Source organism: Nasonia vitripennis, chromosome 1 (genome assembly GCF_009193385.2).
Source record: "Nasonia vitripennis strain AsymCx chromosome 1, Nvit_psr_1.1, whole genome shotgun sequence".
NCBI lineage: Eukaryota > Metazoa > Arthropoda > Insecta > Hymenoptera > Pteromalidae > Nasonia > Nasonia vitripennis.
The window spans coordinates 15,486,202-15,504,383 of record NC_045757.1 but is presented as its reverse complement, the minus strand read 5'-3'; the positions used below and the strand labels follow the sequence as shown (position 1 = coordinate 15,504,383).

Genomic DNA, 18,182 nt, shown 5'->3' with positions numbered 1-18,182 from the left:
CAATTTTTAAATATAACAAAAATTTCTCTATTTTAAATAAAAATAGTACAGCAAGACGAAATAGATATAAAGTATAAATGACAAAGAAGTGTATTCTGACTTCGTGATTCGAAACGATAAAATTCAATGAACAAACAATCGACCTTTGCGTGATACGTGTCAAGATGAACCTATGGCATGACAAAGTGCAACAGACGTTCCTAAGAACGATTTTTGTATCTACAGAAGATTTCATATTAATTGGAAAAAATATTATTTTTGCTACAAAAGTCAAGTTTTTTTAGATGAAATTTACGTTTAAGGTGAAATGAAAAATAATACTTTCTAGTAATTAGTTAGAGTGTTGTATAGATGATACATAGTGTTATATATATGAAATAAATGTTATGCGTGTCATAAAATTATGATTCAAAAACACAACCACTTCTTTCTTACACAACAACAGCTGTTTTTCAATAAATTTTTTTAATATTAAAATAGTCTTTAAGACAAGCGCTTTAATGAACCGGTCTGAACAATATTCTCTAATGATACTTGTTTTTTTTTATTAAAAGTTGTTGATGAAGATGAAAGATAAGCTTGTTGCAAGAATTATTTGACATAGTCCTATAACCATGATTTTGATAAAATCTAACAGTATTTTAGTTATATCTCTACTATGATAATACATGTGTATAATGAATCGTAAAGTTAAGCTTCATTTAATGATAGGTATTATGGATCAAGAACATTTTTTCAATTTGGATATGCACATTGTAAAATTCGTTTGGTTTTATGTATTCGAGCATCATATAATTCGATTGTTTTATTCAAGTATTAAACTCTATTGTTGTATAAGGTTTTCAACTTTCTAGGATTAGTGAATTTTTAGCTAAAACTATGTATTGATTATTCATTTTTAAATATTGCGTGTCGTAAATATTTATTGAATAACGCATGACAGTTTTCATTGCAATTTTAATAATTGTTATTGCCTACAGTATTATTTTAAAACGATAGCATATAAATTTGTCTCGAATAAACGCCATAGATGAATTTGTAATGGAAGTGAAGAGACATTTTTATGACATAAAAGTTTCCTTCATACGTCAATTATCTTACATTGAAAGGCAGAACGAAATGTGCGCCTTTTTACATCGCATACTTATAATGCAACATTGTATCTCTACCGCTTATTTTTATTGCATGTGCATAGTACAGTCATTCGATCGGAAGTACTATGAACATGTGAAAACGAACGGATTTGAATAAAAGTTTGATACATAGAATAATGACTCTTGTTATAAACTAAAGCGAATCGATGTATAGGAAATGAAGTTTGAGAACATAGAATAATTGCATGCTTGTTAGAGCTAGAAGGGTTATGGAAAGGCAAAAAAGTTCGCGGACATAGGATAACGACTTTCTTGTTATAGATAGAAGGGGTTGAAGCGCATGGGTGTATACGTCTTCATGAAATATGTACTATTTGCAGCTTTTAAATATACGTATGGAAAATGTTTTGTAGTTTATAGAATAAATGCTACAGCTATAATCGTTTATAAAATTATAGTTATGAAATTTATTTTTATTTCATATTTCTGGTGCATTGGAAATTGTTAAATTTTTATGTGATTTTAAAGTTAAAGTTGTTATAGATACAAATTCGAGTGGATGATTGAAATGTTTGAGAGTACCTTTTTTACAGCTAGATAAATGTAGCAGCGTTCACGTAATTCTTGTTTGTGACTGTGGCAAAAGATTTCGTTCTGCTATGTGAGATGTACTTATCAGTATTTTCCATTTTTATTGCAGATAAATACATATTGGCAAAGAGTAAATTTTAGTAGATTCTTTTTATATTTTACTATAGTTTATAAAAGAATAGAATAAGTACAAAATATTCCGATAAGTGATGTTTTATTTTTAAAAATACGCCGTTGTTATAACTATTCCATGGTATCAAAACTTATAATGTACCTCCCTGTTGAAAATAATCGGATGGATTTCCAGATGGATATCTACATGGATTGACATGGATTCCATGTGGATCCAACATGGATTCCAACTGGATAATCCACCCGGATTTCTAGTTGAATATCCACTGGATTGTGACAAAATCCAGGTGGATTTTCCAGCTAAAAGTCTAGCTCAAAATAATCGTTAAAAAATTCGCCGAGAGCTGGGCTCGAACCCGGGATCTTTGCGTGATAGGCTTGCGACCACTTGGCTAATTCATCACATACCTTATGATCTCATAACGTAACATACATGGTAAATCCTGCATATTCCTAATATAATGTTATAAATATGCATTAGCCGATGTATAAACTTTATCATTTTATGCCCGAGATTAAACGCAAATCCCAGCTTGAAAATTCACTCGCTGCGCTTGGACGCTTATATACGCCGTGCCGTAAAGTACGACTTATGTCACTTGTATCGTAATGTACTATTATGGTTAACACAAATTAATGCAACATTATATCGGGAATATACAGGATTTACCATATATGTTACAATATGAGATTATAAGGTAAGTCATGAATTGGCCAAGTGGTTAAGTCGCAATTCTATCAACTCAAAGGTCCCGGGTTCGAGCCCAGATCTAGGCATTTTTTTAAGATTATTTTGAGCTGGATTTTTAGCTGGAAAATCCACCTGGATTTTGTCACAATCCAGTAGATATCCAACTAGAAATCCCGGCGGATTATCCAGCTTGAAATCCAGGTGGATTATCCAGCTGGATATCCATCCGATTATTTTCAACAGGGCTAATTCATCAAAAACACGTTTGTAGGTTTTTTATAAAAAAATCCTTCATCCATTAAGATAAAATACAAAAATTAAACTCGCGGCGTCTTTCTTCGAAGCATGCACTCTGTTCCCCACACTTAATACACAAAAAATTAATGAAATGTAAAAATATTTGTATATTGTTGATTTGATTTATACAAAAAATACACAGTTTTCGATTCTATAATCTAATGTGGTGTGATACTGTTGCAACTCTGTACAAATCATGCGTTGCCATTATTTTATAGAATAATATGTTTGCACATTAAAATTGTAAGTTATAGGCTGTTGTCTCAGTGCTTACGATCAGTATCTGCATTTAGAGTTTGTAGTAGAAAAAAATACGACATTGAACTTTTAACGATCTGCAATGAGTAAAACGCAATTTTTTAACGCTTAAAAAGTCAAAGCTTGCTTTGTATATTAATACCTTTGCAAACATATCTAGCTTTATGTTCATGCAGCCTTTGGCAACAAGAACCAATGGTTTTTGTACCAACACTATCAAAATGTCATTTTTAAACTGAGTGTCGCAAGAATCCGGCCAATGAGAACTATACATAGCGTCCAAAAATGCAAGACTCTACAAACGATGATGACTAATTTATTTTTGTTAGCCTATAGATGTAATAGAGTTAGGAGTATGAAACAATGACCAACCTCCTCAGCCACGAGGTTGCCATACCAGGCGTACATAAAGATTTGTAGAAATTTTGCCAGAAACTGGGCGCACAAATGGCCCATGTGGAAAAAGCTGTTTTTATTTTCTGATAACTTACAATAAAAAACACTTGTATAGTCTAGATTAAAAGAAGTTAAAGACTTTGAAATAGCGTAGGATATCCATACCTCTGAGATTTGAAAGATGAGCGAGCAAAGGACAAGAGCCCCGGAAATAGCCAACCAAATGGAGACCAATCCAAACGCTTCCTCGAGTCTGTTTTTTGCACTGATGATAACGTGGTGCCTCTCAATACAATCCCTCAGTTTCTCCTTGTGATCCTTTCCCAATTTCAGCTCCTTGAACTTTTTGGCCAAGATCTTCAACTCACCACAAAGCTGCAGGGTGTACATGGCGAAGCCGCAGTCAACGCCGATACTGGTGGACCAAATGCAAACGGCCCCAACAGCCTCCAGAGTGTAGAGAAGCCAGTGTATTAGTCCACCCGGTTCGTATGAGAAGGGGTAGAGACAAGGATATGTGCGTACGTATAGCCCATGTTTCAGAAATATGATTATTGGCACCAAGATGTCATAGACATGGCGGCTGTCAACGAGGCCTCGTGTGCTCTAACGAATTTGGCGAAAAACCTCATGATGGAGAGCTGCTCTTTACGATACTCCGACACTTCCATATCGATCATAAACTTGCTCGTCAGATGCTTGTTGAGATACACGAGATCATCTTGGTGCAGTAGGAACAAGAGGACCTTTAACAATTTGATTGCTAATTATCGTTACGAGAAAGTATCACAACAGCGCGTGTATCTATCCATATTGTCAGTTGGTGTTAATACAATGATTAATAATTTATACATTTTTTAGAAACAAGTTATTCGCCGTAAGTGCGGTCTTACCTTGGAAAACACCGAAGAGAAGCTTACCGCTGGACACAACCCCTTGGCCACTAGAATGACGTTGCGGCCATTCTGGAAGACGAAGTTGGTCGTGGACATCAAAATCGCGAGCGTCGAGAAAAAACTGACGAAGGAGAAAATCCTTTTTGGAACAGGGTGAGTATGTGGCCATAAACCCGCGAAGCTTAAACACCAGATTATGTTGCTTGAGTAGGCCTTGTATTTTACTACCTCCTGTTCCATTATGATAACGATGTACAGCGAATATCTTGATATCTCAAAATGCGCGCGCTGACTGCATGAAATATCGCTGCGGTATTGATTGTTTCAGTTGTTCCTATAAAGAAATTTAAAATTCCCACAAATATCGCATTACGTGCAATTTGTAAGTTTGAAGTAGAAAGTTGATGCATAATAGAAACTTCGCTCGTCGAATCGCGAGGGTTGAAAAATTCTGTGGAGGGGGAGTCAAAGGGTTCAGTCGAAGGTAGAATGTGCTCGAGCAACGTACTTAAATGTACGTTGACATATTGTGTTTTCGATTTCTCGTCGGTTAGTACACTGGCAAAAGATAAGGAGAGATACAGCTGAATTTTATTGTATTGCATTGCACAATGTCTGAAAAATTCAAAGCATTAAATTCTAGATTTATTAGTTTACCCAAAAAACTTACTAATATATTTGGCTAGAATAATTAAAATTTAATTTTTTAATGAAAATTTTGAAAATCTTGCGCATTTTAAAATTCTAATGCAATTATTGATGAACAATTATTTTACAATAACTTGGCATGCGGTTCGCACAATTGATTCTCTGAAACGTTAATGCTGAAAATAAATATCAGAAAGTAAATGATGTACTCAATAATGTTGTTCTGGTGAGTATCAGAGTGGTCATTACTTCGCTGCAAAAAATTGGAGAATTGAAGATTTTCTCTAAGTGATGTAGTATTAATGCTATTGCAATTTATTGTAGTTATTTAAATGTAACAAAAATTTTTTTAACAATTCGTGATGCAATTATATAATCTATTTTCTAACAAAAAAAATCACAAGGCGCAGATCAAACATTCTTCAACGATCAACATAATGGCGAACTTAATTGTGCGCCATGAAACTGAGCCAATAATTATACAACAGCCCGCGTGCTCGTGAACGCTTGAAAAATATCTTAACTATTCTTCTGAGCTTATCGTTTGTAGAAGAAAGAAGTATGACATTGCAGTTTTGACGATCTGAAACCAAACAAATACCATATTACGATGTTACAGATTGGAATCATAATCATCTCTTGATTTCTTAGACTACACGACATACTTTAAGAAACATATCCAACTGAATGTTCATGCAACCCTTAGCCACGAGCATCAGTGGCTCTTGCACTAAAACTATTAAGATGTCACTCTTGAAACGTTTGTCACAAGCGTCTATCCAGTGTGAACTGTACATCGAATACAGAAATGATTGGCTCTAAAATTCCAAAACGTTAGAAAATAAAAATCTCGGTACCTCACTGCATTACTGCTACATCATAAGATTACTCACTTCGTCGGCTATCAGATTACCGTACCAGGCGTACATGAAAATTTGCAAGTACTTGGCTAAAAGGTGCGAGCACAGATGAGCTATTTTCAAATAGCTGCCGTGATTTTCCAATATCTTTTACAAAAATAAATCCTCAGTAAAAAAAAATTTTTTAAATAAATTAACACTACAGAAAATTCGAATAATGTGTATACCTCTGTGATTTGAAAAATAAGAGAGCACAGCAAGAATGCTCCAGAAAGTGCCAGCCAAATTGCCATGATCCCGAACGCATCTTCCAATCTATTTTTCGCGTTGATGATCAAGTGGTGTCTCTCTATGCAATCTCGCAATTTCTCCTTGTAATCATCGGCGACTCTCAGCTCTCTGAATTTCCGGCCGAGGACTTTGAACTCGCCGCAGAGCTCCAACGCGTACATACAGAATCCGCAATCGACGCCTATGGTGATGAACCAGATGACCGTCGCTCCGGTCACCTCCAATCCGTAGATCACCCAGTGCACCACGTCACCAGGCTCGTAGTGAAACGGATAGAGACATGGAAAAGTACGAACGTATTTGCCGTGTCTGTACAGTGCAAGTATCGGCCCGATACAGTACATAAACATGGCGAAAGCCATCGAAGCCTCGTGCGTGTTCACGAATTTGGTAAAGATGTGCACGTTGAAGAGTAAATCTTGTCTGTTTTCCGTTTGCTCTAGGTCACGTTTGAATCTTGTTGTAAGGTGCTTCTTGAGGTAGATGAAATCGTTCTGATGGTACAGGACCATGACGATCTTTAACAATTGTTGAAAAGAAAAATGATTATCTTCTCACGTAAATACTTATACACGTTGTTTCTGTAGTGTAAATGACAGCCAAGATGTTAAAAATTACCTTCGAAAATACCGAAGAGAAGCTTACTGCCGTCCCCATACCTTTGGTCATCAGTTGAACGTTACGAGCATTCTGGAAGCTAAAGTTTATGGCGGTCGTCATTATCGTCGTTATCGATAAGAAACTGATGCAAGACAGGATCTTTTTGAGAACGTAATGACCTTTCGGCCAAAGACCCGAACAGATCAAACTCCAGATGATGGTGTTCGAGTAGCTATTGTACTTGGCCATCTCGAGCTCCATGACGATGACGATCTCGATTCCTCAAGGTTCGCCCAAAGACTGCGTGAATCATTGTTGTCTAGGGTATCGATTGTTTCTGCTGAAATTTAAAATTCCCACAAAAGCTGCATTATGTGCGAGTTACGAAGTTGTTATCCGTAGTACAAACTGCTGACGTGTAGTTATGAGGGTTGAGAAATCCCGTGGAGGGGGAGCCAAGAGCTTCAGTCGAAGGCAGAATGCGCTTCGCTACGGTAAGGGGTTCTGTTTTTAAACAATTCGACGCTAATGCTTTTTCGCGAACGTTTTACTGGCGCTGTCTTTCCATGCAACCTGGAGTGCTAAGTACAGAGTTTAGATGTTCATATCACCTTCATTTTAAGCAAAGAAGATATACACGACACATAGTTTGGTATAAAAATATGCTACGATGCTTTGTATAGTTTTGCGGGTGCGTTTCTGTGAGTTTAGGAATTTTTAGAATTTTACTCTTTATAAACAAGTAGTTAAAGCATTTGCACAGAGCCTCCTAATAACGCTGAAAAAGAAGCTTTTTACAATAGACATACACATTTTTATATTATACATATAGACAATATGCGCGCAGCACACACAATCCCACCGTTGTTTTGCATCAATGTTTTATCTAAATTTTTTCTTCAGGTAATACTACCTTTAATGCTATCTTTGCAAGCAGCTTGTTATCGCAAAGTTCGACTTTTTTAAAGAAAATCATACATGCAATTACATATGAACGTAAATTATTTCCAGTATGATGAACCATCTATTTTCATGAAACCTAACTCATGCACCGCACTAATATAAAATATATAAAAATATCGTTAAAATTTTCTTAATTTTACATTATCAGAGTAGTTCTTTGTCAATTAAAAATTGTTCATCCATATTAATAAGCTTGTGAATACGTATAGTTCTTTTTGGTATTAATTGGTCTCAAAAGTTAACTAAACAACACTTGATTTTTGTAGCTGATAAAAATTTCGCGAATTTCAATAGAATTAAATTAAAACACATTTATTTACTTCTATTATACCAAGTTTTAATGCATAATTCAACGTATTAGCTTATAAAACGTAAATCTGTTTAAAAAATTACTTTTCCTCTCCCTTCGCCTTCAGCGTTTGTAACAAAAAGAAATAGGATATCGAGGATTGAACAATCTAAAACATAAAACCATGCTTTAGTTTTCTTATTGCACATCAAAAATATTTATGGGCTCTAGCAGGCAAAGCTTACTTTGGCAAACATATCAAGCTGAACGTTCATGCAACCCAAAGCTGTGACAATCAGTGGACGTTGCGCTAAAACTATCAGAATATCATTCTTGAAGCGAGTGTCACAGCAGTCAGTCCAATGGGAACTGTAAATTGCTCTCGGAAATGCTAAACTCTAAAGTCAAAATTTATCACAGAGCTGTGTACGGATATAATGTTCATAAATTTACCTGTTGATTACTGACCTCTTCATTAATGAGATTGCCGTACCACGCGTACATGAAGACCTGCATCATCTTGCTTGAAAAGTGGGCGAAAAAAATGATCGCTCGCACGTGACCGCCATCGTTCTCCAAGTACTTTGAAATAAAAAATTATGACAAAATTGATTCATTAAAAGCATAATTTTGTTAAGGTATCGCTTCGCATCACGTACTTCTGTCACTTGGAAAATCAACGAGCACAGTACGATAGCTCCAGAAATGGCAAGCCATATTGAGATCAAACCGTACAAATCTTCGAATTTGTTTTTAACTGTGATGATAAAGTGATGCCTTTCCATACAGTCCCGCAGCTGCTTCTTGTAATTACTTCCGACTCTCAGGTCTTTCAATTTTCTGGCCAAAATCCTCTGCTCCCCGCAGATCTGAATCGCGTACATTCCAAAGATGCAGTCGGTCCCGACCGTAATGGCCCAGGCGGAGAGGGCTCCTGCGGATTCCCAACCGTAGAGAAGCCAGTGCACGACTCCTCCCGGCGCGTAGGAAAAGGGATAGAGGCAGGGGTAGACGCGCAGATACTTGCCGTACTTGAGAAAGGCAATAATCGGCACGACGGAGTACATGGACGCGATAAATGCTGCCGTGGTCTTGTACATCCTCACGAATACGGCAAACGTCCGCACGTTTGACAACAGATCCGGCAGATTCTCCGGGTTCTGCATGTCGCTCATGAACTTTTTGGAGAGGTAATCGTTAAGGTAAACGAGATCGTCCTGATGTTGAAAGAACAGAAACACCTTAGATTGAAAACGATGTATATAATGATAATATATAATAATACGTATTTGTAATAACTAATAAAAGCTTCGTTACAGGGATTCACGTTACCTTAGAAGATATCGAAAGAAAACTGGATGCTGCTGCCAAGCCTCTGACTAGTATCCTCACGTTTTGAGCATTGTGCAAGCTGAAGTTAAGCGTGTGCGCCATTATCGAAAATGTCGAGAAAAAGGTAACGAAGAACGCAATCCTCTTCAGTAGTGGGCGAGTAGCCGGCCAGACGCCCGAAAAAATCAGACATATGACAACGTTCTGCAAGCATACTTTGTATGTTTGAATATCTTCTTCCATGATCTTGAACCGTCAAGGTTCCAGTTGAGACTGCGACGTGGTACTTCGCCGTGTAGGTATAGTATTGATTATTTCGACTGTGTTTTAGAGCTGAAATTTAAAATTCCCACAAAATATCGCATTATGCGCAATTTGCAAGTTTTAATCAAAGTTGTTGTACGCATGGTACAAACTGCTTACGTGGGATAACAAGGGGTTGGAAAATCCTATGGTGGGGGAATAAAGAGCCTCAGTCGAGGACAGCGTGTTATAGTGGAGACATATGCTCTGCTTAACTATTTGCTTCCGAGTCATTTTAGACTAGTACATTTACTAAAGCATTATACACATTATACTTCTGCATATTGCAGTTATTTTTATTTTGAACTTATTAAAATAACAATCGACGATCTCTCTTTTGTACATGAGGGTAAAACTAAAAACGATATTTGTCTGTTCTAAACGTGCCACGCGTCTCCATTACATTTAAATTTAAAAACTACAAAACCGATTTTTCTCAGGCTCATTTTCAACGAATATTAACTAATATTAATTGTGCTACTCGGTCAACAGGATACCGCGGCTAACTCTGAACTTCAATATTTATAGAATGATAAAAAAAATTGAGTTTGTTAAAATTTGTAAGAAACGGAACTGAAGGTCAGACGCCTTCGCCGCAAATCTAAGTATACCAATAAGCCATAATTTCAACACCTATTATAAAGCCGAGTTTATGTTTATTTTGGAATCCGTATTAATAAACGCTAACTAATGTGAAACTCCCGAGTTCGCTATTGCCTAAAACATTTATCCAAAATTATAATTATTTCTATGTAAATGTGAAGATTATCCTAAAAATAGTATACAGTGATATTGTGATTTTGTATGGTGCATTTTCTCTACATTCGCGTAAAGTGAGTACTTTATAGTCTCTCCTAGCCAGCGCTAAGGTGCACACTTCACGCTTGATACGGAGAAAATTAGCATACTTATGCACCACAGGAGAGAAAAGAGCGGTCCAAAAGCACATGTTGGCAATTTAAACATGCTACAGGCTAGGCTTCTCTTCTACTCTATTACGATTATATTGAAAAATTCAATTAAAAATTGTGTTACGTAACAATAATTCATGCAGCAATATGCGATCCAACTAAACAAATTTTGCCAAGGATCTACTGAATAAAATGTATCTTGTGACTGATAAGTATTCTAAGCTGACTGCAATTATTTACTTCCACAACGTTTCGATGAATAATTCATCGTGTTAGCTTAAATCGTAAAAGTATCTGTTAGAAAATTATTTTTCTTCGGTCTTCGCCTTTAATGTTTGTAGTAGAAAAAAATAGGATATTGAAGTTTTGACGATCTAAAATATAAAACGATGCTTTAGTTTTTTCACTACGGTTGTAGGCTTTACTATGGCAAAGCTTACTTTGGCAAACATATCAAGCTGAACGTTCATGCAACCCAAAGCTGTGACAATCAGTGGACGTTGCGCTAAAACTATCAGAATATCATTCTTGAAGCGAGTGTCACAGCAGTCAGTCCAATGGGAACTGTAAATTGCTCTCGGAAATGCTAAACTCTGAAGTAAAAAATTCATCACAATCGTGTACTATAATATATGGTGTTCAAATTTACCTTTTAACTACTGACCTCTTCATTAATGAGATTGCCGTACCATGCGTACATAAAGACTTGCATCATCTTGCCTGAAAAGTGGGCGAAAAAAATGATCGCACGCACGTAACCGCCACGGTTTTCCAAGTACTTTGAAACAAAAATTTACAATAATCACGATTGCGATAAACTAGAAGCATAATTTGGTTAAACCATCGAATGCCATCACATACTTCTGTCACTTGGAAAATCAGCGAGCAAAGTACGATAGCTCCGGAAATAGCAAGCCATATGGAGATCAAACCATAAAGACTTTCAAATGTATTTTTAGCTGTAATTATTAAATGATGCCTTTCCATACAGTCCCTCAGCTCCCGCGTATAATTGCTTCCGACTCTTAGATCTTTTAATTTTCTAGCTAGAACCCTCTGTTCTCCGCAGATCTGAATAGCGTACATTCCAAAAGCGCAATCGGTTCCAACCGAGATGGCCCAGGCGGAGAGAGCTCCCGTGGATTCCCAGCCGTAGAGAAGCCAGTGCACGACTCCTCCCGGTACAAAGGAAAAGGGATAGAGGCAGGGGTAGACGCGCAGGTACTTGCCGTACTTGAGAAATGAAAAGAGCGGCACGATGCAGTACATGGACATGATGAATGCTATCGTGGTCTTGTACATCGTCACGAATACGGCGAACATTCGCATGTTTGACAAGAGATCTGGTAGATTCTCCGGGTTCTTCATGTCGCTCATGAACTTTTCGGTGAGATAATCCTTTAGGTAATTCAGATCATTCTGGTGTTGTAGAAACAGAAATGCCTTCGATTGAAAATAAGTGATAATTATATTCATATAAAGAAAAGCTTATGTTGCCGGCTCTCGCGTTACCTTAGAAGATATCGAAAGAAAACTGGATGCTGCTGCCAAGCCTCTGACTAGTATCCTCACGTTTTGAGCATTGTGCAAGCTGAAGTTAAGCGTGTGTGCCATTATCGAAAACGTTGAGAAAAAGGTAACGAAGAAAGCAATTTTCTTGAGTACTGGATGAGTAGCTGACCAGACGCCGGAAAATATCAGGCATAGAGTAACGTTTTCCGAGCATACTTTGTAAGTTTGAATATCGCGTTCCATGGTGATAGTAATGAAGATCTTGAACTGTGAAGGTTCGCGTCGACACTACGACGTGGAACACCGACGTAGAGTATTGATTCTTTCGGCTGTATTTCAGCTGAAATTTAAAATTCCCACAAAATATCGCATTATGCGCAATTTGCAAGTTTTAATCAAAGTTGTTGTACGCATGGTACAAACTGCTTACGTGGAGTAGCAAGGGGTTGACAAAGCCTATGGTGGGGGTATGAAGAGCTTCAGTCGATGATGGAATGTAGTGGAGACATGTGCTCTGGTACACGATGTGGCCATAGGTTTGCTTCCGAGTCATTTCAGATTAGTCAATTTATTGAGTCATTACCCCGTTATTTTGGTATATTGCAGTTATTTTTATTTAAAACTTGAACTATTTCATTTTTTATTTTCATTTCGATTCTCTTCACAAATACTCGCAACATTTCACAAATATCTATACGTAAATTTAAGCTGTCTTTATTTGCTTATCTAACATGATATTTTAGAAAATGGTTAAGAAGAATTTTCAGATGATTAAAATTTAACACAAACGTAACTGAATATTCTACGCTCTGGCATGACGTCGATTACATCATTGAACATTTAAAAGATAGTAACTTACCAGAATTTCAAGCTTGTATTTATTCAAATTATTTCATAAAAATGCTTGATTGATGAAAATTACAAACATTACTTTATGCGATCATTATACTAAGAATAGTATACGACGGTATTTTAAATATTTCTCATGCTTTTTATTGCCATTATGTATTTATACTTCGTAAAAATTTAATAAAAACTGGTATAACAATGCATTTAACAATTATTTCTACAAATTTAACTTCACATCGTAATGGTAACGTACAACAAACTACTGCCTACGCTCGAAAAAATCACTTGAATCAACAGTCATAGTCTTAGAACAAATAATCGTATCAAACTATAAAGAGATCGAACAGTATTAAACGCGTGTCATGTGCTTCACTGATTTAGCAATCTAAATGAGATAAATAACGACTATTCAATTTTTCTTTTTAACTTGCTAATGTCTGTATTAAAAAAAAGTATGACATTGCTGTCTTAACGATCTGAAAGCAAAAAACAAAGATATTTGTTTAAATTATTCAAGTATAGCAGCCGTAGTTGTGTATACTAGACAGGTATACGTATATATAACTTACTTTTGTAAACATGTCCAGTTGGACGTACATGCAACCCTTGGCTACAACTATCAATGGCTCTTGTGTCAAAACGATCAAAATGTCGTTCTTAAAGCGCTTGTCACAAGCTTCAGTCCAGTGTGATCCGTACATCGCATCCAGAAATGCTTTGCTCTATAATAATAAATAATTTTGAATTTTGCAATATTCATTTGCATACTGCTTGCAGATTGGCAGACGACTGATTACTAACCTCATCAGCTATGAGGTTCCCGTACCAGGCATACATGAAGATTTGAAGATACTTGGCCAGAAGATGAGAACACAGGTGAGCTATACGCACGTAACTACCATTGTTGTCGTATAACTTGAAATGTAAGTTAACATTAAAGACACGTGCAAGTATAATAAATAAGATCAACAGAAAACTTCTCTTAATCTAGGATAAGTACATATTTTTGAAAATTTGTTGTTATTGCTATCCATCGGTCATCGCATGTGGAGCACAAGTTTAGTTGACTTTAAACTTGAACACAGCTAGATTTAAATGCCTCAAAAGGCAACCGATTGACAGCAATAAAATGAGTTTTCAAAAATAAAAACCACAAATTGAATTCAATTAATGCATGAGCAGTATAACAATTTCAAAATTTTTAATTATTTCTAAGACATAGGAACAGAAACGAATTGAGACACTCAGTAAAATAAAGCTTACCTCCGTAATCTGGAAAATAAGGGAGCAGAGGAGAAACGCTCCCGAGAGGGCCAGCCAAATAGCAATTATTCCGTAGGCATCCTCCAATCTATTCTTAGCTTCGATGATGAGATGATGCCTCTCGATACATTCCTTCAACTTTTTCTTGTAGTCGTCACCGGCCTTCAATTCCGTGAATTTCCTCGCCAGAATCTTGAACTCGCCACAGAGCTCTAGCGCGTACATAACGAATCCGCAGTCGGCCCCAATCGTGATAGTCCAAACGGAGATCGCCCCAGCTACTTCCAGAGCATAGATAAGCCAGTGCGCCAGGCCACCTGGTGTATAGGAAAATGGATAGAGACAGGGATAGGTACGCATGTAGGTGCCGTGTTTGAATAACACGTAGAGCGGAACAAAACAGTACATGGACATGGCAAAAGCCATCATGGCCTCGTGCATGTTAACAAACGCGGAAAAGACGTGCACGCTGGATAGCAGGTCTGCGCGATACTCTATCGTTTCCATGTCGCTCATGAACTTGCTCGTGAGGCGCTTCTTGAGAAAGACGATATCTTCTTGATGAAGTGGGAGCATCAGAGCCTATTGGGATCGAAATATTCCAAGTTTAATGGAGTATAAGTATTTCATATTCACGCGGTTTACTTGATTGTCATACATTACCTTGGAAAAGACCGAAGAAAATCCGGACGCCAAGCCTATGCCTTTGGTCAGCAATATAACGTTGCTAGCGTTGTGAATGCCAAAGTTAATAGCTGTCACCATCACCGTCAATGTTGACGTGAAAGTTACGAAGGAGAGCATCCTCTTGATCTTGGGATTAGACTCAGGCCAAAGTCCTGCGAAGATCAGTCGGAAGATGACGTGGCGAGCATATGACTTGTATTTTGCTAGTTCAAGCTCCATTACGATGAAGATGTGATAAAAACGATCTTGATGCCCCAACGTTTGCGCTATGACTGCGTGGAACATTGTCGCGATATCGATTGTCTCTTCTGCGTTTCTGCCTGAAATTTAAAATTCCCACAAATACGCGGCATTATGCGCAATTTACAACTTGTCAGTCGAAACTGCTTAAGCGGAATAGCAAGGGGTTGAAAAATCCGAGGGTGGGGGTATGGAACTGTTCAGTCAGAGCCAGAATGCACTGGAGTTACGTGCTGCTCTATCAGTGAAGAACTATCGTTCCGAATCATTAGTGATTGTATTAGTATTTCGTACAAATTGACGACAAATAGGTGGATTCAAATGTTAGAAATCTTCACAGCCTGTTTACTTAAGAAATTGAAAAATGCAGATAGTGTTTGCATACTATTTATCGTATCAGATTATCAAACATGATATTACGCAAATCAGTTAGAATAATTAGTTTATTTTAATGATTATGCCATTAGAATGCCCGAACGTCTATTCCGTAGAAATATTATCTGCTATACAATTCTGCTAATCTATTTATGTAAAGAAAATTACTGCAGAAGATTAAGTCTCTATTCATTACCTAAAAATCGCAACATGCATGCAACAACGAAATTGCGACCAAGTTGTCACAAGTATCTGAAATCAACATTTTGTTTTAGCTACATAACGGTTGCAACGCGAGGCAGCTTCATCGCCGTCCTTACTGTGATTAATCAAATTTCATCGCCTGAACTTGCTGATCAATCCATCTGAAGGCTCGAAAACTCTCAACCTGAGAAAAAAAAGATAACAATTGTAATACGTACTTCGAAGAATGGTAACCAAAATGCTAAACACGTAATTACAGCTTACATCTCTGATACAAGATCTGGGTCTGATGCATGAGAAGACAGCATTGAAGCATTTTGAATCCCTCATCTAGATTCCTTTTGGGCACGGAGGAAAAAATTGTATGTATCGACATGATGGTTGTCTCCCTTTTACTACCTTCAATTCAACGCGAACGTACTATAAGAAGAAGAACAAGAACAAGAAGAATCATTGCGTCCGTGTTCAAGAAACTGAAGTAAATGTCACCATCACACGTTTAAAAACAAAAATAACCTTCTTGGACAATATTGACCGGTCATCGAGATTAAGAGTCCTAGCTAAAGTAATTTACTTTATTATATTACATGAGTAAGTAAGCTTTCAGAATTGTATATATGTTTTGTCAGCTTTCATCGCATAATTATTACAAGTATCTGGCGTTGATCAAACCTATAGACAACGGTATTTTGTTACTTCTAGCAGATATCTTTTAAAATAATTGCCAAACTTAAAATCCAATCGATGCCAAATAATTACTGTTTAATAAACAATTTTTTTTTAAATTAAGATAAATCCAAAAAGCATCAAGCGCCCTTACATTGGGTGACAATTAATTACAGATTGTTTGATATTGCATATGAAATTCCATGTGCTTTGCACACGTGTAAATAGGACCATACGTCTTCAAGTATAAAGATGTTGTACGTAACATAAATGCTATATCGACGATTGCTAGAGTTTTTATTCATCGGAATCACATCCTAAATATTTTTCAAGTTGCGATTTCACACACCCTGAATAGAAAAAAAAGTGTTCGACACACCTATACGAAAGATGAATTTTTACTCCTACGATTGTCATCCTATAGCTTCGCTTACACGAAAATTGACTTCCTCGCTCTAGTATTGATAAGTGCTATATTGACACACCCTTAGATGACAAAAAAATAAAATTGTAAAACAGTCGATAAGCGCAATGAAACTTATTTTTACCATTTAACAATCACATCTATTTTCAGCGCGTCGATTATCTTACAACAGCATGCAAAACATCGTATACAAAATTGCAACTAGAATATAACTTTTATTCCACGTAGTCATTCCCGACGGGAAATATTAAAACAATGACCCGGAACGAAAGGGTTGCACAGTCAGAGCGGATAAAAGTTTGATACATAGAATAATAAGCTTTGTTGGAAACTATAGAGAGCGGAAAAAGCGTATGCGGTGAAACGCGCTGTAATTTTTTTCCATTAACTTCACTGGGGAACAGATAAATTTATTTTATTTGCAGCACATTCATATGTAGAATTTTTTTGCAAAAGCGATTAAATTATACCCGGAATGGAAGCAAGCTAGAAACGAAGCATGCAAAGCTTGAAAGCACATAGGATAATTGTTTTCTCGTTGGATATAGAAAGGGTGGTTGGTAACAAGCTTTGTTGTCGATGCAAAATAAAAGTTGCGACGAAGCATAGAATAACGAGTTTCTCGTTAGAAACTAAAGGGTAAAACAGATACGGGCATATTAAATGAATTCAATGCTATTTTCAGTTTTACGCGAGAGTAGATACATTGTCGTCAATAGAGTAAATAATTGATTACAGCTCTGCAGTTTTTTACTTTCAGCACGTAGTTTCTGAACTTATATTTTTATTCTCTCTCCAACGGCAGTGAACTCGCGGACGATGCCACCGACGGCAATGAACTTGGGGTGAATGCTCGTACATTAGAACAGAGTGTTGTATTGTCGTATGATTAAAAATAATTTTAGGCATATGCGATTATTTTCATAAAATAGACAACACTATTAACGATTATACTGCTTATTTCCGAAAATTGTTAACTTTTATCTATTTTATTTATCGTTTTAGTCGAAGTTACCTACGAAGACGATTGATATACCTGCTAGCTTCTACAACGCGTCGAGATCTGAAGAGAAGAGAAACTTCATGCCTGGACCAATCTGAAGAAGCAGTAATAATCAAGGTAGAGCTTTTATACGGGCATCATATGGTATGCTCTTTATATCTGTGCAGAATAAGAACGAAAATTTGTTAAATATTGAATAAAAATTTCTTTCAGCTAAAATTACACAACTACATCTGTAATAAACTTGGATGAAACTTACCAGTAGAAGAGCTTTGCCGTTAACGTACTTGTTGAATTTTCTTGATTTTGGCATCATTTGTTGCACAGCATGACTGACAAGCTGAAAACAATAACGTACGCTTCTACGCCGAAAAAAGAAATCAAACTTCAGATTCGAATAATAATTT

The 18,182-nt window shown here is 36.6% G+C and overlaps 4 protein-coding genes, 1 long non-coding RNA gene and 1 pseudogene across 7 annotated transcripts; 1 reads left to right on the top strand and 5 right to left on the bottom strand.

Moving 5' to 3' along the window:
- Or254PSE (odorant receptor 254 pseudogene) lies at nucleotides 3,069-4,595 on the bottom strand (annotated as a pseudogene).
- Or253 (odorant receptor 253) lies at nucleotides 5,527-7,015 on the bottom strand. Its single transcript, NM_001170992.1, has 5 exons — nucleotides 6,773-7,015; nucleotides 6,091-6,672; nucleotides 5,897-6,010; nucleotides 5,669-5,821; nucleotides 5,527-5,586 (listed from the first exon to the last, which is right to left on the bottom strand). The coding sequence occupies exons 1-5, from the start codon at nucleotides 7,013-7,015 to the stop codon at nucleotides 5,527-5,529; spliced, it is 1,152 nt and encodes a 383-aa protein (NP_001164463.1).
- A 952-nt stretch (nucleotides 7,016-7,967) lies between these two features.
- Or252 (odorant receptor 252) lies at nucleotides 7,968-9,793 on the bottom strand. 2 transcript variants are annotated; one of them, XM_031922489.2, is made up of 5 exons: nucleotides 9,339-9,793; nucleotides 8,666-9,223; nucleotides 8,475-8,588; nucleotides 8,252-8,404; nucleotides 7,968-8,175 (listed from the first exon to the last, which is right to left on the bottom strand). In XM_031922489.2, the coding sequence occupies exons 1-5, from the start codon at nucleotides 9,579-9,581 to the stop codon at nucleotides 8,107-8,109; spliced, it is 1,137 nt and encodes a 378-aa protein (XP_031778349.1). In that variant the 5' UTR covers nucleotides 9,582-9,793; the 3' UTR covers nucleotides 7,968-8,106. The 2 variants fall into 2 exon arrangements, with proteins under 2 accessions (XP_031778349.1, NP_001177599.1); NM_001190670.1 differs by having other exon boundaries at nucleotides 8,107-8,175; nucleotides 8,666-9,247; nucleotides 9,339-9,581.
- On the top strand, nucleotides 9,521-18,123 carry LOC103316868. Its single transcript, XR_004345102.1, has 8 exons — nucleotides 9,521-9,633; nucleotides 11,622-11,939; nucleotides 12,035-12,188; nucleotides 13,691-13,789; nucleotides 15,754-15,931; nucleotides 16,017-16,273; nucleotides 17,778-17,892; nucleotides 17,989-18,123. It is a non-coding gene; the product is annotated as an uncharacterized LOC103316868 (long non-coding RNA).
- Or251 (odorant receptor 251) lies at nucleotides 9,911-12,671 on the bottom strand. 2 transcript variants are annotated; one of them, XM_016990431.2, is made up of 6 exons: nucleotides 12,495-12,671; nucleotides 12,065-12,404; nucleotides 11,414-11,995; nucleotides 11,217-11,330; nucleotides 10,993-11,145; nucleotides 9,911-10,926 (listed from the first exon to the last, which is right to left on the bottom strand). In XM_016990431.2, the coding sequence occupies exons 2-6, from the start codon at nucleotides 12,305-12,307 to the stop codon at nucleotides 10,858-10,860; spliced, it is 1,161 nt and encodes a 386-aa protein (XP_016845920.1). In that variant the 5' UTR covers nucleotides 12,308-12,404; nucleotides 12,495-12,671; the 3' UTR covers nucleotides 9,911-10,857. The 2 variants fall into 2 exon arrangements, with proteins under 2 accessions (XP_016845920.1, NP_001177598.1); NM_001190669.1 differs by lacking the exon at nucleotides 12,495-12,671 and having other exon boundaries at nucleotides 10,858-10,926; nucleotides 12,065-12,307.
- Nucleotides 13,336-15,082, bottom strand: Or250 (odorant receptor 250). The gene is made up of 5 exons (NM_001190668.1): nucleotides 14,840-15,082; nucleotides 14,177-14,758; nucleotides 13,715-13,828; nucleotides 13,483-13,635; nucleotides 13,336-13,389 (listed from the first exon to the last, which is right to left on the bottom strand). Exons 1-5 carry the CDS (start codon nucleotides 15,080-15,082, stop codon nucleotides 13,336-13,338), a joined length of 1,146 nt encoding a protein of 381 aa, NP_001177597.1.
- Nucleotides 18,124-18,182: the final 59 nt, after the last annotated feature.

Excerpts from the sequence above, each read along its gene's own strand:
- Or253 (NM_001170992.1), bottom strand. The coding sequence starts at position 7,015 with ATGGAGCTCGAGATGGCCAAGTACAATAGCTACTCGAACACCATCATC. Across the intron at positions 6,011-6,090 it reads TTATTTTTCAAATCACAGAG|ATATTGGAAAATCACGGCAG; the intron begins GTATACACATTA and ends TTTTTGTAAAAG. Across the intron at positions 5,587-5,668 it reads AGTTGGATATGTTTCTTAAA|ATCGTCAAAACTGCAATGTC; the intron begins GTATGTCGTGTA and ends GTTTGGTTTCAG.
- Or252 (NM_001190670.1), bottom strand. The coding sequence starts at position 9,581 with ATGGAAGAAGATATTCAAACATACAAAGTATGCTTGCAGAACGTTGTC. Across the intron at positions 8,405-8,474 it reads GCAATCTCATTAATGAAGAG|AGTTTAGCATTTCCGAGAGC; the intron begins GTCAGTAATCAA and ends TTTTGACTTTAG. Across the intron at positions 8,176-8,251 it reads AGCTTGATATGTTTGCCAAA|ATTGTTCAATCCTCGATATC; the intron begins GTAAGCTTTGCC and ends TTTATGTTTTAG.
- Or251 (XM_016990431.2), bottom strand. The coding sequence starts at position 12,307 with ATGGAACGCGATATTCAAACTTACAAAGTATGCTCGGAAAACGTTACT. Across the intron at positions 11,996-12,064 it reads TTCTTTCGATATCTTCTAAG|GCATTTCTGTTTCTACAACA; the intron begins GTAACGCGAGAG and ends TTTCAATCGAAG. Across the intron at positions 11,146-11,216 it reads GCAATCTCATTAATGAAGAG|AGTTTAGCATTTCCGAGAGC; the intron begins GTCAGTAGTTAA and ends TTTTTACTTCAG.
- Or250 (NM_001190668.1), bottom strand. The coding sequence starts at position 15,082 with ATGGAGCTTGAACTAGCAAAATACAAGTCATATGCTCGCCACGTCATC. Across the intron at positions 14,759-14,839 it reads TTTCTTCGGTCTTTTCCAAG|GCTCTGATGCTCCCACTTCA; the intron begins GTAATGTATGAC and ends CGATCCCAATAG. Across the intron at positions 13,829-14,176 it reads TTATTTTCCAGATTACGGAG|TTATACGACAACAATGGTAG; the intron begins GTAAGCTTTATT and ends TTACATTTCAAG.